At 42.8% G+C, this 13,269-nt stretch overlaps 1 protein-coding gene across 2 annotated transcripts in view; it reads right to left on the reverse strand.

The window, feature by feature from the left end:
* Nucleotides 1-13,269, reverse strand: part of dgkb (diacylglycerol kinase, beta) — a gene marked incomplete at both ends in the record, with an annotated part of 36,296 nt that overhangs the window by 4,855 nt on the left and 18,172 nt on the right. For both annotated transcript variants that reach the window (XM_083678849.1, XM_083678848.1), the window contains 3 exons: nucleotides 2,166-2,361; nucleotides 3,718-3,808; nucleotides 11,953-12,017. In XM_083678849.1, coding sequence (XP_083534975.1) covers nucleotides 2,166-2,361; nucleotides 3,718-3,808; nucleotides 11,953-12,017 — 352 coding nt within the window. The remainder of the gene's footprint in view (nucleotides 1-2,165; nucleotides 2,362-3,717; nucleotides 3,809-11,952; nucleotides 12,018-13,269) is intronic.

The following is a 13,269-nucleotide window of genomic DNA, read 5'->3' on the forward strand; positions in this document are numbered from 1 at the left end:
TCTGATCTGACAAGTTAGGGCTCTCACCTTGGGCACACCTTCAGCAAGGGCAACAGGCACTCACCCAGTCACTCGCCCACCTAAGTGCCTTCCCAGGTCCAGGCCGAAAGATTTTCTCTTTCATTCATAACACCAAATCGATTGATGTTTGCGGGAATTAATGGAAGGCGGTGACTACTGTACCTAGGCTTGTGTAGAAACTGATCATCTACTGTACTGTAGCTTCCACTTTTGTAGATACTGTTTTGACAGCAAACATTGGAAAAGTCCTTCATCTCCAACCATCTCTACCAAACTGTACAGTATCAACCCGGCATGGTGGATTCGGTCTAACCCAGGCCGTAAAGAAGAGGACTGGAAGAGAAATGGACGGTGGCGTGGGATATTAGAAAGAACATGCATGATCCAAATGGGTGCATTCATCAGTGCTTGACTCGTATTGACTGAAATTAAAGAGCGGGTAGAATCTCCTGGACGCTCCACTGCAGCGGCCGCAGAAGCACACGGGCAGATAATGGATTTGGTACTTTGGTTTTAACTGAGGAAGATACATCACAGTGTGATCAATGGGCGACCTAATATCCAGGGTACATCACAGTGGTACTAATTCATGGAAACATCCTCGATACGATTGTGCACTTGACAATGAAAAATGGACACATGGCCATGATGAGTACAGTATGATTTGACTTGATTTACTTGATTTGAGCTTGTGTTTGCTGATGATTTTTGTATGTATGTTAAAGTACAACATTCTATACAGTACAACACATATCACATCGCGTGCCATCCTGAATAAAGAACAGCCTAATTTCTAGCGTGATGTCAAACGACAACAAACCCCCTATAAGGGATCATGTAACTCCACCTCAGGAGGAGGCTTCCTGTATCTCTGCCCATCCGTTAGATTCCAAACAGTGAAGTCTCATTGGGGATCACAGTGGAAGCCATGTCTGCAGATCCCAGACTCACACTGTCACGTTTCAAGCTCGACTCTGACTTCGTGTTTGTGATGCTGAGGTACTGTACCCTCGAGATGTATCCTCTCACGGTGTCTGGAAACTACAAGAAAGCATCCTGTGACATGAATCAGCTGAATCTAAAGAAGAAAAACAAAACTCCTGGCCGCTGTCTGTTTTTTTTTCTGAAAATAAGGTGCACCTCAATAACTCTGATGGAATAAGTCTGATGGAAATAGGCTTGATCAATTGCACTGTGGTCAACTTCGAGACCAGAGCGGGTCTAAACCTGTGCAAACGCCTATTTACAGCAACAATTATCAGCCCATAGCTATAAGAATATATAATAATAATAATAATACATTTAGCTGACGCTTTTATCCAAAGCGACTTACATTGCAGTGAGTGCATACATTTCAGTATATATGGTCCCAGCAGGAATCAAACCCACAACCTAAGCGTTGTTAGCACCATGCTCTTCCAAATGAGCCACAAGACCATAAGAGCATCTCTCTGTAGACAGTTGATCATCTTGATCATCTCTCAGTTGACCTGAGAACAGCTCATTCACAGCCACCTCTGTTCATTCACACACTCCCCATTGACGGGTTCCCTTTTGACGTAAATGTATTCAGGTGCGTCACTGTGTCCACTGCCACGGGCAGCGCCATGGCTGCAAGCATCACACGGAGCCTCTTCAGTCTGCTCCTATTAGCCAAGCCTGTCCACTGCCACTTACAGAACCCATTACCACTCAAGTGACAGTGCCAAGCAGTGACGTTAAACCGTACCCCTTCATCCCAAACAATATCTATCTACCCTGCCATGATTCAACTTGTCACTGGTGAAATATTAATGACGGGGAAAAAAGTTTTGACCAAAAGTTTGTCTTTGATCTGTTGAATCTGAGGAGCAAGGACAAGGTCTTGCCTCTGAATGTCAGATATTTTGGATGAAGAGTGTCTCCATTAAGAAAATAATTTAAAACAAATAACAACTGAGCAGATAATGAGTGGAAATGGGTACCAGCGTGGACTGGCGTCTACGCTTGGTTCTAAAATAGATCTGACGCAGACGGATCTGTTTTGATACAACCTAGCCATAGACACTGAAAGAATAAATAAACTATATTAAAAAACAAAGGAAGTATGTTTCCACATAGTTGAAGTTGCAGTATACTATACCGGAATAGTATCTTCAAGTTACCTTGAACAGCATACATTAGCTCTTTAGGGTCCATGACGGTGGTTCTCTTGTCCAGGGTCTTCTTTCCTGCCCGACGGTTAGTCCGCCTCTTCCTGCTCTCTCCCCACAGGTTGGAGCCACCGTGCATGCTGGGTATGTTCAGAATGGCGATGCCTTCTAGAGAGATTGTGCTTAAGTCCAGAGTGATGCCATCACACTTCACAAAGTACAAGGGTCAGGAAATAAAGTAAGAAGAGAGGCAGGGGAGAGGGAGGGAGGGAGGGAGGGAGGGAGGGAGGGGGGGAGGGAGGGAGGGAGGGAGGAAGAGAGAAAAATATATATTTTACTTTGACTTGAACAGTGTACAGTACCAGTCAAAAGTTTGGACACACCTTCTCATTCAATGGTTTTTCTTTATTTTTTTTAATGATTTTCTACATTGTAGATTAATATTGAAGACATAAAAACTATGAAGGAACACATATTGAATTATGTAGTAAACAAAAAAGTGTTAAACAAACGAGAATATTTTAGATTCTTCAAAGTAGCCACCGTTTGCTTTGATGACAGCTTTGCACACTCTTGGCAAGGTGTGTCCAAACTTTTGGCTGATACCGTATATCGTCAGTCTCAAAACAAACAACATGCCAACTCTATCATAACCCGCTCACTATGTCATGCTGGTAAAATACCTCCTCCGTTAGGTTAGGTTTATTGAAAACAAATCTGGATTTCAACTAGCTGACAGCGTTTCCTCCCCGTGATTTACAGCACGTCGAAGCCATTTGATCTTTGACAAGCTGGAAATGTCCACCAGAAGGGGACCTGCCACCGACCGTGATCCCTTTAGTCCTTCTCCCAGGCCACTTCTTAGTGCGCACTCAGAGTGGTGCACACTACTGCAGTTTGAGACAGGGTCTATATTCCCCCACCCATACCTTCTCCCCCTACCCTACCGTAGCTAAATAGTACCCATCCACTGCTAATTAATGAAGACCTCTGCACTGTGTGGATGGCTGAGAGGAGGAGATGGATCGGATAGACACCACCTTCATTATCACTCAATATCACACACAGCAGGGTCGTGCAGGGATAATTACCTGTGAGTTGGGCTGAGGTTGAGTTAGAGGGAAGCGCCCACCCCCCCCCCCCCCCCCACTCCCCCATCCCCACCCCCCTCATCCAACACTTCACCAGAGTGAAATTGGTACAAATTGAGGCTATTTGTGGATCAGGAGGTGACTGCCCAGAGTCTCTAAATGGTGTGCAGTAGATTAGAGATCATTCTCACAGCAGTTTTTTTTATTCCTAGGGGTTTAGTTTATAAGTAAAATTATCTGTTTTTTACGTGCGCTTTCATACAAATGTTGATAAAAAGTTGTATTTGGCTGTATAGTTGACAATACATGTGGTTTCAGGGTTACTAACTCATCTATTACAAAGTAACTATGTATGATCAAGTCAAATGTTGACTCCTGAAGAAATCAAAAGGTTCCACAAATATTTGACGACGTGTGTTTGTCAAGTGGTAATCCCAACCTCCCAAAATAGACAGCATGAAGGTTTTATTTACCTCAACCTCCAGAAAGTCATGGAGCTTCTTACATGTGGCCGAGAAGGTCTCAGAAGTGCCAAACTCAAAGTACCACAGTTTGTTCTTTGTTCTGAAAAACAAGACAACAAGGAGTGTAAGGGGACTAGGAGGAAACAGAACTGTCTTCTCACCACATCAAAATGCGCTGCCATGCAGCCATACAAAAAGTGCTTAAGAGTGCCAGTCATTCTGGGATTTTTTTGGGGAAATACCGTTCAGTCTATAATAGCTTTGATTCAGGGACAATATGTCAGAATGTCAACAGGGACGTCTGCTCGAAAGTAGGCCTCCTCCTTTGCTTGGTAACATAACACATCCATATTCATAAACTGTATAGCTCCATTCATTAATCATAATGTCTCACACACGCTAAATCCCGAAGGTAAACCTTAAGCCGATTAGGTGGGCAGACACTAGAGCACGTGGGGTTGGTGGTGGGTACCTAACACAGCAAGGGGCAAGAAAGGGTAATCTAACTGCCCCTTCAATTAACTGTGGACTGGGGTGCTGCCCCCCCGGTTACCTAGGGCATACACTGCCAGAGCTAAGCCTGATGATCACTGACCCTGATTAAGTCACCATCTGTCTCTAGCATTACATGATACTTTAAATTCAGCCCTATTACTTAAAATTATTTGACTTCTGATAAGAAATCAGATAGCCATCTCAACATGGATGTAGAGTGTAAACCTCATACTTTTTTTTTTTATTTATTCTTTTTTTTTTTTTTTTACATTTTGTGTTCAACAGCCTTTTTTTTTGTGTGCAATCTAAGACAAAAGGAGCCAGACTGAAACTGGGATTGCTGCATTTGCAATTACAGTACGATTTCACAGCCACCTCAGTGCTGTTAACACCCCAAATTCAATTCTGACTATCAAATATAATAGAAACATAAAAGCTTGTAGCATCTAAGTGAGAACTGTTTGTTGTAATACCCTGAGGAAAATGAAAACACAGAACACGGAAAAACAGTGGTCAACAAAGTCGCTGTGAGGACATGATTTCTTGGATAGACTCCCGAGGTCTAAATGGACTTCATGCCAGATCAATATTTCCAGACGGTCTGGTGGCCACAGTTTAGCCAGAGAAGATTACTTGTCTAAACTTATTGCACTCTGCCCGGAGTTAGTGAGCCTTGAAAGATTCATAATAACGTTTTTTAGCATCTCCCTTTGAGCATGAATTAAGTAAGGGCAGATAATATCTATCAACAAAGAAGACAACCAAACCTCTTGAACTGTAGGTACCCCAAGCAAGCAGACGGGAGCATTGTCTTTGAAGGCTAAATATTAGATACTCTTTAGTAGATTCAGGTACATGTTGTCCACTGAAGTAGAGCACCTACGTGTAATCAGTGAATTTATACAGGCGGACTGCTTTCTGCAGTACAGTATATCACTTTCTTTCTGAATACTGTTCCATCCCATCCGAAAGGGACACACTGTACACATTATATGGGTTTGGTTTTAATATTTCTATAGGTAAATCTATATTTTGTAACTGCATTTGTTTGAAAGCTGTATTTCTTTGTCACAGCCATCACCTTGGTAGAAACCACAACAGGAGATTTATCACGGGCTGAAAAGAATAAAACAAATAAAAATAAATAAAAAGGACAACAGTGCTGACATGCAGAACTGAATACAATAAAAAATGAGCTTCTCTTAGCTGGAATCAAAGCCCTACAAGCGGGATGTATTAGTATAAGCAGAGTAACAATCACTGAATTATTGATTTCCTCATTAGGAGTTTTGTCAGGACCATTTAGCCAATGTTATAAATGAGCTTTCATTAGCCACTTGCAGGATAGCCCAGGCTGCTGTTGATTTATAATGTGCAACATGGTCAATAGGTGCGGGAGAGGAGTGGAGGGAGAGAGGGGGAGACATTGGGCCATGCTGAGAGGACCTTCACAACAACAAGTACAGCATCTCTCCAACATGACTTACAACAGCTGCCCAAGGCTCCACGTGAAAACCTCACCATCAATCTGTGTGCTTAGTGGCAACATGTCTGGAGCAGCTGAGGGGGAATACACATAAGCACCCTTCTCTCCGACAAAACACAAATACAGACGTGAGCATATTTGCAAGCAAACAAATTAGGTGGCTTTCTTCATGAGCCTATTCAAAAACAAAGCCCAGCAGCTTATGGTGTGACTGAAGCTAAGTGATGTCCAGTTTTTTTAGATTGGTGAGCTTCCAGGCTCAACAACGTACAGGTCGTATTGAGGTGAGAATGTTTTGGTTTGTTTGTTTTTGTAACATTGCACATCTGAGTCATTGTGACCTTAAAGACACAAGGGAACTTCCTGGGTTTCTAAGCAGCTGTATCATTTGGTTGCTAGGTGGAACGTATCTCTCTGTTTATATGAGAGGAAAATTCAAGAGGAGTCTAATTCTCCTCTGAGGTGTATTTTGTACACTAGCAGCTGCTCATCACCATAGGAGTAATGCAGCCTACACGATTGTAAAAAAACAAAAACAAACAGAACATCGCGTACACAGCAAGCTCTCTCTTTTACAGTACAACATAACCAATACAAAACACAGCACTTTTAAACTACCAAGCCTACTCCAATGTAGTTAAACATGGGAAGAGACAGAGTCAAGATCTGACCGTCCTGTCGATTCTCTCCACTTAACCTAACAAGGGCATCATGGCAACAAATCACAGCCTTATCTCTCTGTTCATTAGGTAATTAGGAGCATCGCGTTCGCTGGATCGGATTCCCATCCTTTATCTGCTCCCTGACGCTCAGCACGAGACCCGTCTGACAGACTGGAACAAGGAGTATCCCCAACACCGGCGGATCAATGGGGAATCTGAAGACCAGCATCGTCTGAACAGGTGGACACTTTTAATGTTACTTTACAATAAGGATAATATAATGTAGTTAAGTGTAATGTACAACGGTTTTCATTAAGCAATAGGTTAATATAAACGTCCAATATCTGTGCTTACATATACTGCTGCATGACGTGAATGATTCATTTTTAGGATGGCTTATTTGTATTTTGCAAACAGGCAAATTGTATTTGAAATGTACTGTACTGTATGTGGAGCACAACACGTACACAAACAATTCACTATAGCCACAAAACATCCACCATGGTTTCATCATGACTATGCGTATGCAAAGCATGGCAATAACCTAATACTGATGCCTGATGGCCCAGTGGTAGTTACAGCTAAAATGGCAAAGAAAACAGTGTCTCAGGTTCCACCGACCGCTGAAGGAGCTCGCAGAGCGTAAACCAGGGCAGTGTGCCCCTGCTCCATCCTCATCAGTCAACTCATCTACTCTAAAGCCACTGTCTCGTCACACGATATTATAAGGTGTCAAAGGCAAACAGGCTTCAGCGTTGCATGGCTATCCTGGGGCAACAGCACCTTTTAATGCTCTTCCCACTGTCCACAGTTAGCATCAAGGCACTGAGCCATTGATTTTTCCCTCTGACACTTAATCTAACCCGCGATGATCTATGAACTTATTTTCGCGCTAATTTCTTCTTGATCAGAGGTGATAAATATCACATTGACATAACCAAGTCTTTGTGCGTTGCATCAATGCGCTGTTTTGTTTAACATGACACCGCCCTCGAGGGCTTCAGCACGGACTGGCAGCTTGAGAAATGGCCTGTATCGTATTGTCTGCCCCTCTCTTAAAGCGCTACACGGAGCACAATGTATAAAAGCAGTGTTTGTCTTAACTGCAGCCAAATGATCCTTGGGTGTGTGTCCGTGATATCGCACAGTGCTGTGGCTAAACTCAGCAAAAAGGATGTCTTAGACTTTCTTACACATTTAAAAATATATATATATATATACAGTACCAGTCAAAAGTTTGGACACACCTTGCCAAAGAGTGTGCAAAGCTGTCATCAAAGCAAAAGGTGGCTACTTTGAAGAATCTAAAATAAAAAATATATATTCTGGTTTGTTTAACACTTTTTTGTTTACTACATAATTCCATATGTGTTCCTTCATAGTTGTGATGTCTTCAATATTAATCTACAATGTAGAAAATAATAAAAAATAAAGAAAAACCATTGAATGAGAAGGTGTGTCCAAACTTTTGACTGGTACTGTATATATATATATATGTATGTATGTATGTTTAGACAAAAATCATCATATTTGTATATATCATATCAAGTGCTGGCAGGATGACGTGCCACCAGGGACCTATTTTACATGGCTGTAGTGACCACAGTGGTGAGACACCAAAAACATTTTACATACAAATCTGCCTTATATGCTGTGCATTTCCATATCTCACCACATAGACGTGGACACGATGCAGCAGGAAGGTGTGAGGAGGGAACGCTGCAGACAGCTGGCGGCTCTGCAGGGGCCGTGGGCTCGACGGCGGCCGGGGGACCCAACGTGGGCTGGGGAACGCTATAGGGGGGCGAGAGGACTCCATACAGGGCCGAGGGTTGGGGGGAGAGGCAAGAGGGGAGTACCTATACTGTAGTTTAAACCAGCTGGTTCTGGAATCAGAGGGCGCTCTGAGAGGCTTCAGGACACGAGCAAAAAAGTGTGTGTGTGTGTGCGTGCGTGCGTGCGTGTGTGTGACGCGTGCGCTCGTGTGTGTGTGTGTGTGCGCACATGCTTTCATGTGTGTAAGTTCCTGCTGAGCTGGGGACAGGGCCACAGGTGAGATCTCTCTAAATTACACTCACAAGTGGCCATTAATTATAGATGACATCCTGGTCAGACAAACGATTTCATCCTCAAATGAGGTCCGAGGGCGGCCCCTGCCTGGGTCCACAGGGGCCCCGTGGGGAACGGGTGTGGGAGTGTGTGTGACGGCGTGTGAGTGGATCCACCAGGCCTTGCCCACGCGGCTGGGCTTTGATGAACACGCTCATTATGCTAAAGAGCGCTCCATGCCCGGGCTTCCCTCTGCCTACAGTAAAGGTTAACTCAGGAGTGGTGCAACAGCACAGCTAAAGGCAGAGGGTGTGAAGGGGACGGTGGTGATACAGCAGCACCAGAAAGGGAAGACGTGTGGGAAGAGGGACTGTTGATTAGGTAAACAGAACTAGTGGAGATGTTCAGTGTATGAAAAGCAAATCATTCTCTCCCGTTGGGGGCTTAAAGAGACGCTACAGGACATTTGTATCATTTCACTAGTTCTAAAAATCAGTGCTTAAGAGCCAAAAACGGGTCCCCGAAATAGACAGAAATATTGTCAAGAAATTACCCGATTGGACAGAGAGGGGTACACCTCCCCACTCCCAGGAGCAAACGCTTATTTTGCAAAAATGTGTTGGCCTTAAACTGAGGACTGTGTGGTCTAACGACATAAGAATATATATTATATCATCAACCATACAGTCAGCACTTACAATTTGATGTTAAGAATTAGCAACAAAAATCCTGTCGCATCTCTTTAATGTTGAGTTTTATAAGGATGACCAAATCATCGACAGTGAAGACTCAAACAAAGGCAACTGGAAAATCTCTCTTTTTCTCTCTTGCTCTCCTTCCCTTTCACTCCCCCCACTCACTCCCCCTTTCTCTCTCTCTCTCTCTCTCTCTCTCTGTCTCCACCTCTCTCCCTCTCTCTCAGAGGCAGAGATTAGTGTGTAATTACATAGGAGATCAGTAAAAAGGGAAAAAAAAAGAGGAACAGTATATTTTAACAAGGCGGGAGGAGGTGGGGTAGCCGTCGTCACGGGCCGACTGATTGTCTACTTTTAATCCTCGACCTCATTATCACCTCCAGGTCCGGCAGCGGCAGTAAATGAATCTATCTGCCGAGTGTCAAATCTTCACACCTTCTCCTCCATAATCACCCCAAGGTGCAAATGCAAAGAGGGAGCATGCACGGCCCGAGCATTTCATCAACAAAATCCTCTCATTTCATAATTAAAAAAAAGCAATGTGCCGTTACTTTGTTGGTAATTAAAGCTGATCAAATATTTATGTCTTCTTTAAGGTCAACCCGGTGAAAAATGTAATTGATATATCCTCTGAAGTAAGCAAGTAAAGTAAAGATTTGGAGATGTGTGATGCAGGCGTTGGTGCGGTCGCAGTGTATTGTGTGTGAGGAAGGGAGTAATGGTGGGATGCTACTATAGCTGACTATATTATTGCATAGCCTCGCCTGCCAGGACACGTGGCTGGTGAATGAGACAGAAAGGCAAGAGCAGAGAAACAGGGAATGTCAGTATAAAAACAGTATGACTCGGTGGAGGGAGTTGTTGTGCAGTTATGTGGAGTTTAGCTGTGACATCTGTAAAACTGCATTTGGTGGTTCATTTTGGAGTACTGAACTGTGTATGTCTGTGCCATATCTATCTGTAGGACCACATGTGTCTATGCTGTGTGTGTGCCTGTGTGCCTGTGTGTGTGTGTGTGTGTGCATGTGTGTGTGTGTGTGTGTGTGTGTGTGTGCGTGTGTGTGTGCATGTGTGCGTGTGTGTCTACGTGTGTGCCTACCTCCTTATGTGCCTAACCTATTGCCTCCACAGGGCCAAAAAGTCCTGTACCATCCTAAGTATTATCTGCCATACACCAACCCCAGAACACACGTTCAGAGGAAAATGGCTCTATGATAAGTTGCATTATATTTGCAATGGACATGAGCCCCTTGGACAAATCCAACAAAATCTACAATACCTTGAAAAACTATAATCATGCATTATTCAATCGGCAAGGATAGTGTGTAATAGTGAGATCCTAAACCCATTCCCTCCTGTAAATTATTCATTGAATTCAAATAACAGATGGTATAATTTTCTTAAAATATCTCAATCATTTTTCACAAGGGCTTAAAATGGAAACAATATATTTGATGTCTTTGTATACAGTACATGTACAGTGCATTACAACTCTGCATTATTTGTGTATGTGTTAATCTATCGTGACGTTTAAAATGTTCGATTGAGATCGAAGATCAGTTTCTAGAGAGGAATAAAAAAGGCTTAACTTCAGCCACAGTAACTTAGTTCACGGCAGAAACCTGTATAGGTATTCAGAGCATCTACCTATGTTGTATGTCTACACCATAGAAACAGTACACAAAAACACAAATTTCAATGCAAAAAAAAATAGGCGGAAAATTAGAGCAGTTTTCGATATTTGTCTTTGTACCACACCAACACTCACAGATCTTCATGTACATGAACCGTTGGATAATAGTTGGCAAAATGTTGAACTAAAGTCAGAGTAAAATATGATAATGAGGACAAATGGGATGATTAGGGGACTGTGTGTCATCACTCTGACAGATACATGATGTCAAACCACCCAAGCAAATTCAATTACCCAGGCAATTACTTGCTACTGCTAGTGAAGACGTATTGGGACGTTAAATATTGATGGGAACATAGATGCCACATTTGTTCATCTCCAAAGGTGAACACATCTCTTCAAGGTAATCACAGATGTTAAATCGGAAGCATGTCCATTTATCAACCTTGTACCATAATCATCTTTTGCATTGTGAGGCTCCAGCCATGTTTTGTTGGACTTGTGCGACATATTTTCCAGGTGCTCCTCGTTGAGGAGTTGGTTCCATTGACCCCTGTCATTCATAGTCTCTTAGGGAAAGATTATTTATAGTGACAGTGTGCTGTAGAAAATGTGGAAAATTGTTGAAATTCACCATATCACTTCAACTATACTTGGAAAGGCATTCATTATGACATGAGTGTGAAATGTTACTAAATCCAATTCTGAATCTTGTTTCTGCGTCTGTTATATTTTAAAGGTGCATACATTATCACTGCCCAGTGTGAAAATCAAAAGTGTTGAAATCATTTGAAATCATTTGACACTGGTGCTTTTAATTGCACTGTCAAAACAGAGCTCTGTATTTCTATGTGGATGTTTGTTTTCGAAATCACTCTGGAATGCTTTTTTTTTTTCTTTTTTGTTTTTAGGCTTAACTATTACATTGACGAATCAAATCAACAAAAAAAACCTCCCCCATAACCATTTCCTGTGCCCAAGTAAATTCTATTGTGGGCAAGTTATACATATGGTTACCGAGCAAATACATTAATTCAGGGTAAGAGAGTTGGGGCCTAGCAACAAAAGAAGAGTGAACTCTCCAATCACACGACAGCAGTTCTACCCATATGCCGGTTAAAACTGGCAGCTTCACAGGTACATCTGACAGTCAACACAGAGGGAAGGGTTGACATGCAGTGGCTGTGAAGTGTTGCTAACAAAAAAAAAAACAACACCAAATACCTGCTGTTAAACCGTTCAGGGTGTTTCTCCCTCATGATGTGGAATCGATGCGCAATGGAGGCGTCCTAGGAAAAAATAAGAGCGAAACAGAGATTCAGAAAATGTCAGGAACGGCTGAGACTCAATAGATGCGATGGTAAAAAAAACAAAAAAAAACGGGATCAAGATAATGAGTTTTAACCCCCGACAATTAAAGTCAACTTCTGTCCCAGAAATCCCCGTCCAACTTCCCCAAATATGCCTATTGCACCCAAACAGCACGTATGCCCCTTATGCATATATTTATATGCATAAACTGATAGGGGGCTGTTTTTGAATTCCTGGCCCGGTGGAAGGCAGTTTGAGCCAGGGATGAGGGGTATTGACAGAAAGCCTGACGAACAGCACGCCGCCTCCACACAGGCTAATTAATTAAACACACATCGCGAGTAATCACAGCTCCCAACGTACAGGATGCTGCTGGCTCCCCTGGCAACCATGTTGTTTTCTCTCTCTCTCTTCCACCTTGCTCTCTCTCTCTCTCTCTCTCTCTCTCTCTCTCTGACCTCGGGCTAAAGGTGCTACCATGCTCGTATACTGAGGACTCTTGGATGAGCGTGTGTGTGCGTGCGTGGGTGTGTGTGCACGTATGTGTGGTGAGTCAGTGTGGTTGAAAAATGAGGACAACGAAAACAAAAATAGACAAGTCCAGCAAAGTCGTCTGCCCCCAAAAAAGACGGGGAAAAACTTGAGTGAAACTTTTTGGGTTTGTTCCTATCCCCCCTACTTGAGCAATCTGTTTTGACCCGCTCCGTCTTGAGTGGCACTTTTGAAACGCCAGCCATAGGGAGGACCCCCTGCTAGCTCTCAGTACAACATTTAGGAGAAGCCAAAAAAAATCAATGGAGTTTCTCTTGATGTCTTTTCAAGACGCTGTTAGATGAAGACCAAAAGATTTTCTAAGATCCCTGCAGACTCTCCTCTCTCTTCAACGCGAGCCAGAAAGGTGAGATGATGGATATATCTGAAAGATTGTAACTTGATTTTCTTACAAATAGAACAATAACTGAAAACAAGAGAGCGAAAGAAAAGCGGGGTTGTCTCCCCTTTGGTTTGAAACCTGTACAAGTAAAAATATTCTGTAGCCCAGAAACAATGAGAAACAACCAGTTCAGGGAACCTCGAAATTCAGTAAGTTAAATTGCACTTCCGTAATGTCAGTCTATCTTTGTGGTGTTGTTTTTGTACTGCTGTACATGTACAGTCATATGCATGTATATTGAGTTACACATTATGGGTAAACTGAGTGATGGCGTCCAGTACAGTTTGCATGTCTCG

Source organism: Argentina silus (assembly GCF_951799395.1).
Source record: "Argentina silus genome assembly, chromosome: 10".
Taxonomy (NCBI): domain Eukaryota; kingdom Metazoa; phylum Chordata; class Actinopteri; order Argentiniformes; family Argentinidae; genus Argentina; species Argentina silus.